The 15,211-nt window shown below is 40.6% G+C and overlaps 1 protein-coding gene across 24 annotated transcripts in view; it reads left to right on the top strand.

Moving 5' to 3' along the window:
• The window catches only part of ADGRL3 (adhesion G protein-coupled receptor L3), a 2,053,745-nt gene that overhangs the window by 915,934 nt on the left and 1,122,600 nt on the right, over nt 1–15,211 (top strand). For 23 of the 24 annotated variants that reach the window (XM_075603418.1, XM_075603394.1, XM_075603400.1 and 20 more), the window contains one exon: nt 14,932–15,145. In XM_075603418.1, the coding sequence (XP_075459533.1) occupies nt 14,932–15,145 (214 nt within the window). Of the gene's footprint in view, nt 1–4,697; nt 4,721–14,931; nt 15,146–15,211 lie in introns of those variants that run through there. The other variant, XM_075603465.1, reaches the window with a different exon arrangement.

Below are 15,211 nucleotides of genomic sequence, written 5' to 3'. Positions count from 1 at the left end.
AGATGACTGCCACATGGACAGGGAGAGGAGAGAAGATCTGGACAGTGTGAGCCTCAAAGTAGGGAAAAGCAAGAGATGGAGGAATAGGAAGGGTTCGGTAATGGCAGAGAGAGGAGAGCAGGAGCCCCACGCCTCCACCCCTGCCATCAGTGCGCGGAGTGTGGGAGAAGAAAAGGCCACCATAGGAGAGGGCAGCTTCCAGAGCAGAGTCAGACTGAGTGAGCCAGGTCTCAGTTATAGCAAATAGGAGCAGAGAGTGAGAGAGAAAAAAGTCATGTACAGAGAGGAACTTGTTAGAAAGGGAGCAAGCATTCCAAAGAGCACAGGAGAGAGGAGGGAGGGTGGCAGGGGATGGGTATGAGGTTGAGGGGTTGACACCAGAAGGAGTAGAGGTTGCAATTGGCAGGCAAGGACGAGCGCATGTAGAAATAAGGCAAGGATCAGGATTGGGAGAGATATCCCCAGAAGCAAGGAGGAGAAGCATGGATAGAAAGAGAATGTGTGAAGATGATTTGTAGGGGTATTTTTTAGTGCAGGGGATATAGCTGTGTGGTGTCAGAGGACGCAGGTAAGAAAGGAGTTCATGTGAACTGTGAAGTGGGGAGGGAAGGAGAGATGGAGATATATGAATAGAGTTAGAGACATACTGAGGCTGGTAAAAAGAAGTGCATCATTTGAGAAGAAGTGAAGTCACAGCAAATATAAATGGTAAAGGCAGCATCACAGCAGTAATGATGCAGTCTAGTATAGATGATATCCTCCTTTCCAGCATAGTTCAAATGCAGGAATCAGGGCCAGATGGGTTGTCCACTTCTTCTTCACATCTTTTGTCCTTCCTTTTAAACTTGAGTTGTGCAGTAGTCCTGCCACTTATAATGGGCCACTTTGAATATGGGCTGCAGGCAGCATAAGGCTGTTCTATCTGGGGTTATATAGGCCTAAAAAGTCACCTGATAGTGTGGTTCTGTCTGCTTAATTAGCACATCTGAGGCACATTCAAACAGATGGTTTTCTACACAGGGTGTTACCTGCCTAGGTGGCAACACTTAATTTGATTAGGGGTAGACAGAAAACAACATTCAAATATGGTTTTTACCTAGCATTGGGTCACTTGCATATATATATTACACACAGCAAAGGCTTCAATGAGGATATAGAGAGGGTTTTTACCTAGCATTGGGTCACTTGCATATATATAATACACACAGCAAAGGCTTCAATGAGGATATAGAGATGGTTTTTACCTACTGTAGCATTGGGTCACTTGCATATATATATAATACACACAGCAAAGGCTTCAATGAGGATATAGAGATGGTTTTTACCTAGCATTGGGTCACTTGCATATATAAAATACACACAGCAAAGGCTTCAATGAGGATATAGAGATGGTTTTTACCTAGCATTGGGTCTCTTGCATATATATAATACACACAGCAAAGGCTTCAATGAGGATATAGAGAGGGTTTTTACCTGAGGAGAGAAGAAGGATAAGATCCATTAGGGTAAGAGTTCCTTCCTTTTAAACTTGAGTTGTTCAGTAGTCCTGCCACTTATAATGGGCCACTTTGAATATGGGCTGCACTGTTTTTTAAATTCATTGATATCAGAACAATTCCGTTTGATTCTCAGAAACTGGCTAATGGATAATACAAGAACAGTATTAAAACAGCTTATCACAGGGCCCTTACCACATCAAGGGCTACACTACAGACCAACCGCTTGAAAGACAATCCAAATAAGGAGATAAGGTGTATAAAATCTTACAATGTGCAATGGAAAGAAATTAACTCAATTTTCGGTAGGCATTGGCACATGCTACTCAATGACAGTGACCTAAAAAAAAGTCTTAAGGACACGTCCAAACATCACTTGGAGGAGGTCAAAAAACCTAAAGACATTTTGGTTAGTAGTAATTTTTCCAGAACAAACACTACAACATCATGGCTGGGTAAACAAACTATTTTACATTTTAAGCTGTTACAAGTGCCACAAATGTAGAGCCTGTGATTCTGTTACTAATAGCAAAACGTTCGGTAATTTTGATGGGAGTAAAACATTCCACCTCAAACAGTTCATAAACTGTAAATCAGTTGGCATTATTTACCTTGCCACCTGTGTGTGTGGTTTAAAGTATGTAGGGAAAACAAGGAGGGTATATAGAAGGAGAATTTGAGAACATCTGGGTCCAATAAGAAATCTTATGGATACCCCTTTGTCACATTACATTAGAAATAAACATGGCGGTGATACAAAATATGTAACTTTCCAGGGCATAGACCATATCCCATAGAACAACCTAAAGACTTAGGGAACAACCTAAAGGCTTAGGTACTGGGACCTGCACCTTGAAACTTACCCCGATACGTGATCCCAATTTGCACTGCTGTCCTCGGCAGTATGGGCAGCACTGACTTGCTCTCCACTTGCTACCAGTTTTAAATCCCCCGCTGTTGCTTAACTTCAAACAGCTCTAGCCAACCTTGCACACACAGGCCCTTATGCTGACTCAGCTCTTCCTTTACAGGGACTCTGCCAATTCCATTCCAACACACATCTTTCACAAAGAATATCAGGTCCAGAATTACTCTGTTGAGGCTGGGGAGAAGGTGTATTTATACCTGTAACAAGGTCTTATCCCTGTTAACAGGCTTGCCTCTAATCCAGCTGTGTGCTGGTTAATTGCACAGCTGCAATCAACCACTCCACCTGCCTAATCACAGCTCTGTGAAAAAGCTCATTTCCCAGAAACAGGAAAGAGATTTTCCTCAGTACACAAGGGTGCTGACAAGAGGGAAGAGGTCTTGAGCAGAAAGGCTCTGCTGAGATCAAAAGAAAATAAAATAACTGCGCCAACCGTATAAAATGGATTCAAAGTTCAGTCCCTTCTGGAGTAAAGTCCTGCTGCCAGAGTCTCTGTAAGAGGTGATTCAACAACCTCTTGATTGTTACAGAAGCGTAAAGAAGGGGGGATCCTCCGGCGCGATGTCTTACTCAGGTTTCCAGGACACATGCAATGTAAACAGACAGAGGGACCACAATCAGGAAGGGTTAAACATAATGGTATGCTGGAGATATGGTGTTAAGGAAGCACACTTACATTAAAACCTCTATATCCACCTTGAGTATGGTGTGTGTTTCACAGAACAACCTCAGAGAAAGGGGAGAGACAGAAAAAACATAGTATAACACCGTTTTTATTTAACAAAATTGATTAAAAAGAGATTGCCAACTCACAAGCGACCATTAAAAAATGGCATGGAATGGTGAAGTTTTCAGTCTCTGCCTGGACTGCCTCCCAGATGGTTAGGTGTCCGCGTGGAGTCTGTCCCAGTAGATGATGAAGGCAATGCAGTGGTACGGGTGAGGATCGGGTGGTTCGTCCAGACTTGTGCACAGCCTGGTCTCTACGTCACTGAGGAAGCTTTTAGCGAAACGCGTCTGACGGCTTTTTGGTCCTCGCAAGCCACCATACCCAGGAAGAAAGTGAAATCCCAGCTAGTCAAACATCTTCGCCGAAGCGCATGCGCATGCGCGGACGGCAGGCAACGGAAGCAGCAGCAGCAGTGGGGAGTCTGACGACCGGGAGGAAGACCAGGCTGTGCACAAGTCTGGATGAACCACCCGATCCTCACCCGTACCACTGAATTGCCTTCATCATCTACTGGGACAGACTCCACGCGGACACCTAACCATCTGGGAGGCAGTCCAGGCAGAGACTGAAAACTTCACCATTCCATGCCATTTTTTAATGGTCGCTTGTGAGTTGGCAATCTCTTTTTAATCAATTTTGTTAAATAAAAACGGTGTTATACTATGTTTTTTCTGTCTCTCCCCTTTCTCTGAGGTTGTTCTGTGAAATACACACCATACTCAAGGTGGATATAGAGGTTTTAATGTAAGTGTGCTTCCTTAACACCATATCTCCAGCATACCATTATGTTTAACCCTTCCTGATTGTGGTCCCTCTGTCTGTTTACATTGCATGTGTCCTGGAAACCTGAGTAAGACATCGCGCCGGAGGATCCCCCCTTCTTTACTCTTCTGCTGAGATCAAGACAACCAAAGACCTATATTCCTGGACAGAGGGGACCCGGGAACCTACCAGAGACTGACATGAAGGGCCACCTGCTTTAAGGTATCTCTTGAGACTTTGGGGAATAGGGTGGTAATGGGATTATCCCTCCAGCCCTGGAGAAAGGGACTGGGGAAGTAAGTTAGCCCTTAAACATATGAACATAGGCGTTTGTTGTTTTCATATGTTTTGCTGTGTTAAAAGGGACAGGCGCAATAAAGCCTTATTTTAATTTCACCTTAAAAACGGTCTCCATTGCATACCTCTGCACACATCTCCTACATATGGTGTCAGACGTTGGGATGAGAGGTGGCCCTTGAAGTTCAAAGGGGCCCCGGAGACTGGCTGTGAAATTTTTTGTGCTTTTGCCTGCATAGTTCCTGCAAACAGTCTGAGCAACAAAACCAAAGAAACACATCCAGGCAGCAAAACTGCACTGCCTGTGAAAAATGTTGTGCTTATTTTCCTGCACGTAGTTCCTGCAAACAGCCTGAGCAACAAAGCAAAGAATCACATGCAGTAGAGACCAGAATTAAAGGGATACACATCCAGGCAAGAAAATGACACTGCACTGAAGAAAGCCACAAAATCACAGATGGACTCTTTCCCCAATCCCAAGAGGAGAGAGACAGACTGCTGAAGCAGGTAAACCTTACTTGCCTATCACAATAATGTGTAATATGGTTGTTGAAAAAGGGGCTTTGCCTTCCAGCCGTAGTCAGGGTTCAAGGAGTGAATTAGCGCTCCAAAGGAGCTAGGCTTTGTTTATTGTTTTTTTTTTTTTTTTTAATTGCGCTGAAGCAGTGAATACAGACAGTGACCCACGAGCGGTACTGATTCTGGAAGTAAAGGCTGCCACACCGCATAGAACTACCAGCTGTGAATGAAGTATATGCAGAAAAGTGCGAAAATTGATGCAAGACTGTGGTGAAGCAGGGAAGCTTTTACAGACGGTGACCGACGCAAGGTACTGATTCTGAGAATTTAAAATGGCCGCCCAGCTGAAGTCAAATACAGACTCTGCAAAAATGGGGAAGAAAATGTGTTCCTGGTGTAAAGAACCCCACCACACGGAGCAGTGTCCCTTCAGGCCTTATTCAGATGATGAGTGAATGCATGCACAGCACTGCTAATATTGTAAAATTTACCCAAGGGAAGAACAAGTCTATAGAGATGCCTGTGAAAGCTGCGACCTCTACAAGCAAAATAGGCCCACCTGTAGGACTACCACAATTTGGAGTTCTAGCAAATACAGTGATAACAGTTGCAATCGCGCCTCCTGAGGTCAGGAAGAAAAATACACCTGGTCGCCCCAAAATGGAGGACAAGATGCGGCGTTCCTGAATTGAACCCTACTCCACGGAAGAGTGGCCCTGATAAGGAGGTAGACATCTCTTACGGGGAACCCGAACCGAATCACACCCACAGAACACCCCAAGAATGGTGGGGGTGCCTGAACTCGGTACGAACTGAAAAGACTGATCTCTATGATGACGAATGTGATCGGCAGGAGGAAGTCGGCAGGAGGAAGAGCGGGAACAGCAGATCGCTGAATATTTACGCCACCTAACGCAACTGCAAGGAAAACATGGCGGATACAGTGAAACTGCTGAAATTTCAAATAAAGACGAAGACCCCAGTGTCCCTGAAGGGACGGAATCATCAAAAACAAAAAGGCGGAAAAAGAAAAAAGGTTCTTCACTTACCATGGAAGGAACAGACACACCTGCAGATCCCGTGGAGGAAAAGGGGGTCCGAGATGCCCTGCAGCCTAGAGAAAATGGAGAAGTCGTCCCGCGGATGACTGAATATCCAGAGGGCCAACGCAGAAGTCGTGTACCCCAAAGAAGTGTCTGTCCGGTACTAATAGTGAGAAACCCTCAACCAACCATACCAGGCAAGCGGAGCCGGAACCAATGAGTGACGATCCCTTGACCAACCCTGAAGATGCCCTGAAAATTGCCAGGCGTGACTGTGATCTGCTCCGGGAACAATTGAAACTGGAGAGGGAAGATAATGCTGAGCTACAGAAGACTGTTCTCGCAATGTACTCTGAATCCGGGACCGACTTGGAGGATCTAAGGACAGATCTACATACAGCAAACCGCCATGGATGAAAAACAGAGCAAATCTAATAGACTGATTGCTAATCTGAAGCAGAAATATGAGGAGGCACTGAAAGAGATTACAGTCTTTCAGCAAGAAGTTCGCAAGTGCCATAGAGAGGTGGAAGTCTCTCAGAATGAGGTTCACACTCTCCGCATAGAACTGAATGCCTCACACCAGGAGGTCAACAGTGTCCGGACAGAGGTGGACATATTCCAGAAAGAGGTTCATACTCTCCGCACAGCACTGGATGCCTCACACCACGACATGGGCAGCTGCCGCCCAAAACTGGAAGTCTCCAAAAAGGAACTTCACAGTCTCGCTGAGGAGCTGGACAATTCTAAAAAAACTATTGTCAATCTTAATATAGATCTCAAAGTCTCTCAGAAGGAGCTTCAGACCCTCAACCTAGAGATGGAGTTGTCATGCCAGGAGACAGTCAGTCTCCAAGCAGAGGTCTGAAAATGGAAGACGGATTACAAGAAGGCCCTGAATATTACAGAGACTGGAAAAAGAGAAAATTTAAGACTATAAAAAGAAAATTCTGAGTTGACAGAACACGTCAATAGAAAGAATGAAAAGCTCCATGAGCTGGAAAAAAATAAAGAAACTACTGGAAGGTGAAAAGGTTGAAGCAGAGCACCGACTGCAGAACCAACTACAAGGTCTGCATACACACCTCCAGAATGCCGAGGAGAAGCAGCGAATTCTGGAGGATGAAAATTTGCAGGCTTCTAAAGAGGTACAAGCGCTGCAGGAACGTCTGAATACCCAGTGTGTCCCCACAGAGCAGTATGAGGAGCTAAAGGCCACGCTGCATGTCACCAGAGCATTATTAGAGGCGGATATTCGATACCAGGTGACTCTGTATAAGAGGGAGCGGGAGAGGGTCCAGAAACTGGAGCTGGAGAGACCGAGAGTCTGTTCCATCCCCTTGAGTAAGTACACCAAGGAGAAAACAGACGCAGCGGCAACCTTGACGACAAAAATTACAGAGCTCCAGAATATGAAGGAGACACTGATAAAAACTCAGAGAAAGCAAAGTGCGCAGATAAATTCACTGAGAAGAGACTTGCAAGACGCACTCAAAAAACAGGGATCTCTCGCGGATGAGATTACAGTACTACAAAGACAAGTATTGACCCTGACCAAGCGTCAGTATCCCACAGCCACAAAAACCCAAAGGAAAAAGGGTACAGTGAGAGCTGGGAACACCGCTCATCTGAAAAACAAGGTTGCAAAGTCTGAACCACCTAAACAAGCACTAGCTAAACCTTCAGTCACCCAACAGGCAACAAAAAAAGGTATACGTGCAGAATCAAAACCAGAAGAATCCTTAGCGGATAAAGCTGAAAAAATGGGACATTCTCTTGAAGTGGAGGTAAAATTGCAACTCAATCCCAAAGAAACTGAACTGGCAACAGAGTGTGATAAACAGTGGAGGAAATAACCCCAGTAGAGCACTCATACACTGTGTTGAGATGATGGTGTAAATTTAAAACTAAACTTTATTAGAAACATAGTAAAACAATGGGGATTATAATAGGATTAAACTCTGTATCACTACGCTTGATTACCCAAGGGATGTGATAGTCCCCAGGTAGGTAGTCATTATTGAAGTGTTGCTTGAGTACACTAGCCCCCAGCCACCTTAATTAGGGAAGCCTGGGGGAAAGCTAGATTGAGGGATTATAAATACTATTCTTATATGGAATGCCAATTATATACTTGTAGTGCATTGGTGCAATAGTATTGAAATGACACTGCTAATGGTGGGTTGATTGCACAGCCTGTAGTTAGCAATAGAGTGTCATTTAAATCTTGATAAGATAATGCACCTATGTTGCCTTAGGGTTAAATGAACAGTGTAAATGACTGCCCCAAGGATACACAACAGCTATAGCTCTAGATCATATTGTTAAGACCTCTAGCTCTAGCTGATATTGCACAGTGTAGTTATAGTAAAGTGTGCTGCACTTCTAAAACCTGTTGCTAACTGCAGTAGGTGATAGATTAAATAGAGCACCTTATAGACAAATGGTGGCAGTTGCTATATTATCTGCCCCAGACCTGAAGGGTGTGCTATTTAACCATATAATATTGTGAACTGACTTAATCAGTAGATTAAAATAAACATAATCTCTGATATAGAGCACCATGTGTATACTGATTGCTATACCTGGAAATCTCTGTATGGGAGTTACTGTGCAGAGTAGTTGGTGTATAAGTGTAAAAACAATTCAGCTCAGCAAGTGTAGAAGATGAACAGTACCTTAACAGCCCTGATTAGAGCTACTCTGCTGTAACAGTGAGTGGTAGTGAGCAACAGCACAGGTAAGTATACTCTACAGCTGCTGTATAGCTTGTCAGTATAGATATAGATAATCCCTAGAAAAGGAGGCTCCCTTAGACCATCGGGTAATACAGGAGTGTAAACTGTGCAGGAGCTGAGTCTCAGCGCTGCCTGCTCCGTCATTAAGCATAGATAGCAGCGTCTGTGTCAGAGGGCTCAGTGCCTGCACCTAACTGAGGAGTTCTACCGACGTGCACGTTTTGCTAGTAGTGCTTAATCATGGCCAGTGTGGAGGGGAGATCCCATGAGACAATAGGTGCTGGGTTGTATCTAATAAGTACTGTGGTTACAATGTTAACCATACACATTGTTGCTTGTGGATCTCAACTGTTACCACTGGTAATTTCAAATGAATAAATGGATAATAACAATATTGTGTCAGGTTTGTGTGTCATTATTGTAATGTTGTTAGCCTAAACTTGAATTGCAATTTATATTTACTGGCAAGTGTACTGTAGGAGGTGAGACACTAGTAAATGCCAAACCATATCATGATGACAGATATAGAAAAAGGAAATAGTTGCGCCAAACGTGTGTAGATGGATTTTACCTTTAGTCCCACACAAAGTGTTAACCTGCTGCCAGAGTCTCTATACAGGTGATTCACAAACCTCTATGTTTAACAGTTTTAAGGAACGGGGTGGATCCTCCGGCGCTTGTCTCCACTTGTGACTCTGGGGTACATGGAATGTGGATGGAAAAAAGGGGGGAAGGGGGTGAGGGAACACAATCAGAAATATCAGGAGTGCAGTAACAAATATATGGCTGTATATTTAAACACACTTACATGGGGATATATGGGGTCTTCCGTGATGTTAAGGAGGACTCTGGATGTTACCTCAAATATAGAAAAGAAAAGGGGACATAGTATAACACTGTTTAATAAACGAACAAAGTTAAAAGAGATTGGGAACTCACAAACGGCCAACAAAAATTGGCATAGGGAAGGAATATCTCCAGATTCCACAGACCGGCTTTTCAAGTGTTTGATCGTCAGTCTGCAATCTTCTCCAGTTGGTTTGCTGTTGTTACAGGAGGGTTGGAAAATGGCAGCGGTAGGTCTTGCGGCGCTCGTGCACAGATCGGTTGTCCTCACGCTTTGCACTCTCCTTGTCTCAGCTGTCCGCCTTCCGCGCATGCGCATGCGCTCCGGTCGTAGTACTGGGCAAACTGGGATTGAGTTTTTCCTTCTCTACGGTGGCCTGACTTGTCCAAAGTTCGTCAGACGCGTTTTGCAAAATGCTTCCTCAATGACGTTGATCATTGTGGGGTAGCAGCACCATTTATATCCTGGGATCTTTAATCTATCCAATTGACTTATACTTCCTTATTTAAACTCTATGTCCTTAAGAACGGCCTTATTTCAGTCACTGCTCTACACTAATGTACATAATAGACATACATGGTAAAACTTATACTTACATAGAAAAATTATGATTACATTTATCTTCATAGTAAAAACATGATTTATAATTAGCTTAAAATGCATATGCACATACTATCTATCCTATACATTCAATATCGGCGAATCCGCTTAAATAAAACAATGTTTACAAAAATGTCTTAAAATACTTTGTTAAATAAATGCGGTGACTTCCATATCTAGATTTAACCCTTTGGGTATTAGTGTTTGGAGGGTGAAAATCCAAAATGTTTCTCTTCTGGATATCTTTTGTATGAAGTCACCTCCTCTCCAATCTGCTCTAACCTGTTCTATACCCCAAAATTTTAAACAGGCTGGATTTTTATTATGTATGTTTTTATAATGATTTGACACGCTGTGAATCTCTAAGCCAATTGTAATGTTCCTAATGTGTTTTCCTATCCTTGTTTTCAATTTCCGGATTGTTCTCCCTACATACTGTAAATTGCACCCGCACTGCAGGACATAGACTATCCCTTTACTGTTGCATGTAATGTAGGATTTAAAATGATAATTAATTAATGAAACTAAGCTGTTAAAAGATATAATTTTTGTACCTAATTGTACATTATTCTTACAGGCTTTACAGTTTAAACATTTTGTGAACTCTTTGGAAAGTTTATCCAACCAACATTGGTTCTGTTTTTGGGGGAGATAACTAGGCACTAATTTTTGTTTTAAGTTTGGTGCTTTAGAGAAGATCACATCAGGTTTCTCACCTATTATTTCTTTTAACCAGTGATCTTGTTTCAGAATGTGCCAATGTTTTTTTTAGAATACCTTTAATTTGATCTGCTTGTGTACTGAATGTGGTTATGAATGGAATAAAAATTTTCCCAATATGATTCTCTGTATCTTTTTCTTATATGTTAGCATGTCTGCTCTATTTAACTTGCCTACTTTATCAATTGCTGTTTCTATTGTGGTTAGTTTATATTCTTTCTCTATAAACCTTTCCTTCATGGGCATAACCTGTCTCTCATAATCTTCTTTTTTCGTACAGTTACGTTTTAGCCGTCTGAATTCCCCATATGGGACATTTTCAAGCCAATTCTTTTTATGGCAGCTATCGGCTTTAATAAAATTGTTGCAATTGACTGATTTGAAATGTGTTCGTGTGTTAATATGATCTAATTCTATAAAAATTTCCAAATCTAAAAATTCTTCTTTTAATGGGCTGATGTTATACGTAAAATTAAGGTTAAAATTATTATGATTGATCGTGCTAAAGAAATCTTCTAGTGATGTGGAATCCCCTTTCCATATGATGATAATATCATCAATATACCGACGATAGAGCACCAGGTTTGTTCCCCAGATCTTACTGGTCCAGATTACTTGGTCTTCCCACCACCCAAGGAAGAGATTTGCGTAACTGGGGGCAAACCTGGTGCCCATCGCGGTTCCTCTTGTTTGCAGATAATAATCACCCCCAAACCAAAAGACATTGTGATTTAAAATAAATTTAATCCCCTCGATTATAAATTCTAATTGTGTTGGAGCCATTCCTGCATGTTCATTCAGGCAATATGTTGTGGCATAACAGCCCTGCACATGGTCTATGCAGGTATAGAGGGATGTTATGTCACAGGTGGCTAGTAGAAAGTCTGGTTGCCAGACCACCTTTTTTAAAAGTTGTATTACCTGGGTTGTGTCCTTTAGGTATGAGGGTAGATTATTCACTGAGGGTTGTAGCAATGTAACTATATATGATGATAAATTTTGCGTTAATGAGCCAATTCCCGAAATTATAGGCCTGCCTGGGGGTTTAGTTAGTGACTTGTGTAATTTCGGGAGGTAATAAAAGACAGGCATTTTTGAATTCTCTGTCTTAATAAAATCGTATTCATTTTTTAAAAGAATACCTTTCTTTAGGCCAACATCCAGCAGGATCTGCATCTCTTGTGTAAATACTGTAGTTGGGTTGGATTTTAACTTTTTATATGTAGTTACATCTCCCAAAAGCCTCTCTGCTTCTTCTATGTAGTCTGTTGTGTCTAAAATGACTATTCCTCCCCCCTTATCTGCCTGTTTGATTACTATTTCTTGGTTCTCAGAGAGGTGGTCTAGAACTTCCTTTTCTTTCTTAGATAAATTTGGTCTTCTTAGAGACTCTGGCAGCAGGTTAACACTTTGTGTGGGACTAAAGGTAAAATCCATCTACACACGTTTGGCTCAACAATTTCCTTTTTCTATATCTGTTTGTGTATTCCCTATAGCTGCAACCTTTCGTATTATGGATAAAACATCACTATTCTACAATAGATTGCATAGAGGGTCAATGTTAGATGATGTCTTTGACACATCAATATATCAAGATTTAACTACAGACGAAATACAAGTTAGCCCTGGCTTAGATGAAGAACAAATGTTTTTTGAATTTCAAAATTTAGAAAAGTTAATGATAGACGAAATCAAGCAATGTTGGGAATTAGCAGCCATTGAAAAATATATTGAACAGGCTAGAATTCCAAGAGGGCTACGTATCTTTAAGACTCCTACATTAGAGCAAGATAATCCAGTTTTTATGGCAGAGTGGCATAGAATCATGGATAACTGCTCTTTTGAATTAATGCGCTTTATCACCATTACAAGGGGGGCAACATTAAAAAGACTTGATAAACAAATCACTGAGACCCAATACAACATAGAAATGTATGAGGGACACGAAGAGTTCAATGTCTGTGAAATAGAAATCAAAGAAAGGCTAGATAAAAAAGAAGAAACAACAAAAGAAAATAAAAGGATAAAATTTAGAAGGGACAAACTTGACTATGACGAAAATAAATATAGAGATTGGAAAACCAAAGATAAGATCAATGGGGTAAAAACAGCACAGAAAGAACGGAGCACATCTAGAATACCAGAAACTAGTAATAGAAGAGAGAGAAGTAAATCAGTAAAATCAAATAAGCAAGAACCAAAAGATAAACATAAGTATATTCAACCAAATAAACGAAGTGAAAATCAGGATAGATATAAAGACAATCGTAAACATCAAAGTAAATATACAGAATGGAGAACAAATAACTACAGTAAAAGAGACGGAGGAAATTCTAGGCCCTATAAAGAAAGAGAATTCCAATCTAGAGGAAAAAAAGAGTCAGACAGAAGAGATCGGCATTATAGAGAACTTAGAGAGCCCGAACAAAGAGATTTTGTCAATAGGAGAGATAAATATGAAGGATATAGATCACCATGGAGGAAAGATTACTATCAAGATCAGGGACCTCCTTTTTTAGAACAATGGAGAGGAAGGGAGAAAGACAAAGACCAGGAGGGTTATTATCCAAGAATGTGGAGAGCGAACTCAGGCATAACATCCAGAGAGGGGAGAAGCCGGGAAAGAAGAGAGGATGGGAAAATCACAATGCTGCAGTCTTTTAGATCTGTTACAATGATTATGATGATCTGTACAGTGTACTCCAATTTTTGATTATGCTATTAAACCTACATTATTGGTACTATTTTATGCATCTCTGTGAGAATATTACACCAACCTACACAGTATGTTTCTGACACATTAAGAATAGGTAGCTGAACATGAAATGGTGACAGGTAATGACAGATCTTGAATCAAGTAATTTATAATTTCATTTTCTGTAGTAATTTTCAGAACTGCAAAATTAGCCTGGTCTTAAAAATCTTTACATTTGACCTTAGAACATAATTGCCTTTTTGTCAAGCCTGCAAGATAACGATCTGTAAATTGTAATTATCATTTGCAGTAGTTAATCAAATGCTAACAAAGCCTTTCTAACATTTAAGGTGCATCTTTAGTCAAAGAAGCCTTGTAAAAGCATTCACGATTTAGAATCATAAAAGTACAAATAGAACTTAAGAAAACTTGGATGGCTGCTGCTTTCAATTAAGTTTTCCATTTAATTTCTTGCACCAAACATTTCATTGTTAGGCAAGATAATTAGGTTTTTAATTAAGTAAGATAATGGGCAGTACAGTGACTTAATGGATCAATGCTATGGCCTGATGGAATGCAAAGAAATCCAACATCTGTAAAGTTGGAGTCATTTTGTTCTTCAAGTTGAACAGTTTGATTCTTCATCTTTAGTTCTTCTGAAAAAGAAACAATTTCTTCTTGGACCTGTTATTGATCAAACAGTGTATCTTAATTAAAAAAGGTAGTGCTATATACTGTAGTATAAAAAAGTTTAAGAGAAAATACAATTTGTTTTGCAGTTACAGTATTACATTCAGGCAAATTGGCAGAAGAGGGATTTTTTTTAAATATGAAGTGCAGTGTGCTCTAATAACATCACATTATTCAAATGTAAAAATATACTGTATAATTGTATAATATTCTTTCACATACCCTTGTTGTTGGTCTATTAAGAAATAAAGTAAAGGAGTATGCAAAGGTTTATTCTAGGAGAAAATGGCTTTGTAGGACAATTGCATTGTTTTTATTTTATTTAAAGTAACATTTTGACGACAAGCTATTAAATACATTTTTATGCTTATCATTTTAAAATACATCGTAAATTGATCAGTAGTACATCAAATCACATCAAGTTAGATTAAGAAATGATCAAACATTCTTTATGTAAAACATTACATGCCACCCATCTTAAAGCAACAGTCCCCCCCCCCCAAAAAAAAAGTCCCTGAAGGTGTCCTGCTCTTATTTTTCATTTTATTTCATGTTAATCATGATTTTCTTCATCTCTAGTTTCTGAGATGACCATGGTAATCTTTAAACAGCAGTAGACTATGATGAGAATTTCATTATAACCTCCTAGACACTTAATATTTTGAACACTTGTAATGGACCATTAGATTTTATAAAAGAAAACTGTTGGAAAGTAGAAGAATATATCTATTAAAATATGTAAATAAAATGCCTCAATGGTGATCAGAGTGGACTATTGCTTTAAATCAGGTGAATTAAAAAATATCCTGCTTCTAAAATTCTTATTTTGGTTATTGAGATAAACATATTTAATGTCTCCTTTGCAGGTTTTAGCCGTGCACCTATTCCAATGGCTGTGGTTAGAAGGGAGCTATCCTGTGAGAGCTACCCAATAGAACTACGCTGTCCAGGAACAGATGTTATCATGATTGAAAGTGCCAACTATGGTAGGACCGATGATAAAATTTGTGACTCAGATCCGGCTCAGATGGAGAATATCCGCTGCTATCTGCCAGATGCCTATAAGATTATGTCTCAAAGGTAAGCTATTTATTATTCTCTATACCTTCCTGTTTGTACAAGGTTCTATTAGTGCATCTTGTGTGT

Source organism: Ascaphus truei, chromosome 1, assembly GCF_040206685.1.
Source record: "Ascaphus truei isolate aAscTru1 chromosome 1, aAscTru1.hap1, whole genome shotgun sequence".
Classification (NCBI taxonomy): domain Eukaryota; kingdom Metazoa; phylum Chordata; class Amphibia; order Anura; family Ascaphidae; genus Ascaphus; species Ascaphus truei.
This window is presented reverse-complemented; position numbering and strand designations above follow the sequence as displayed.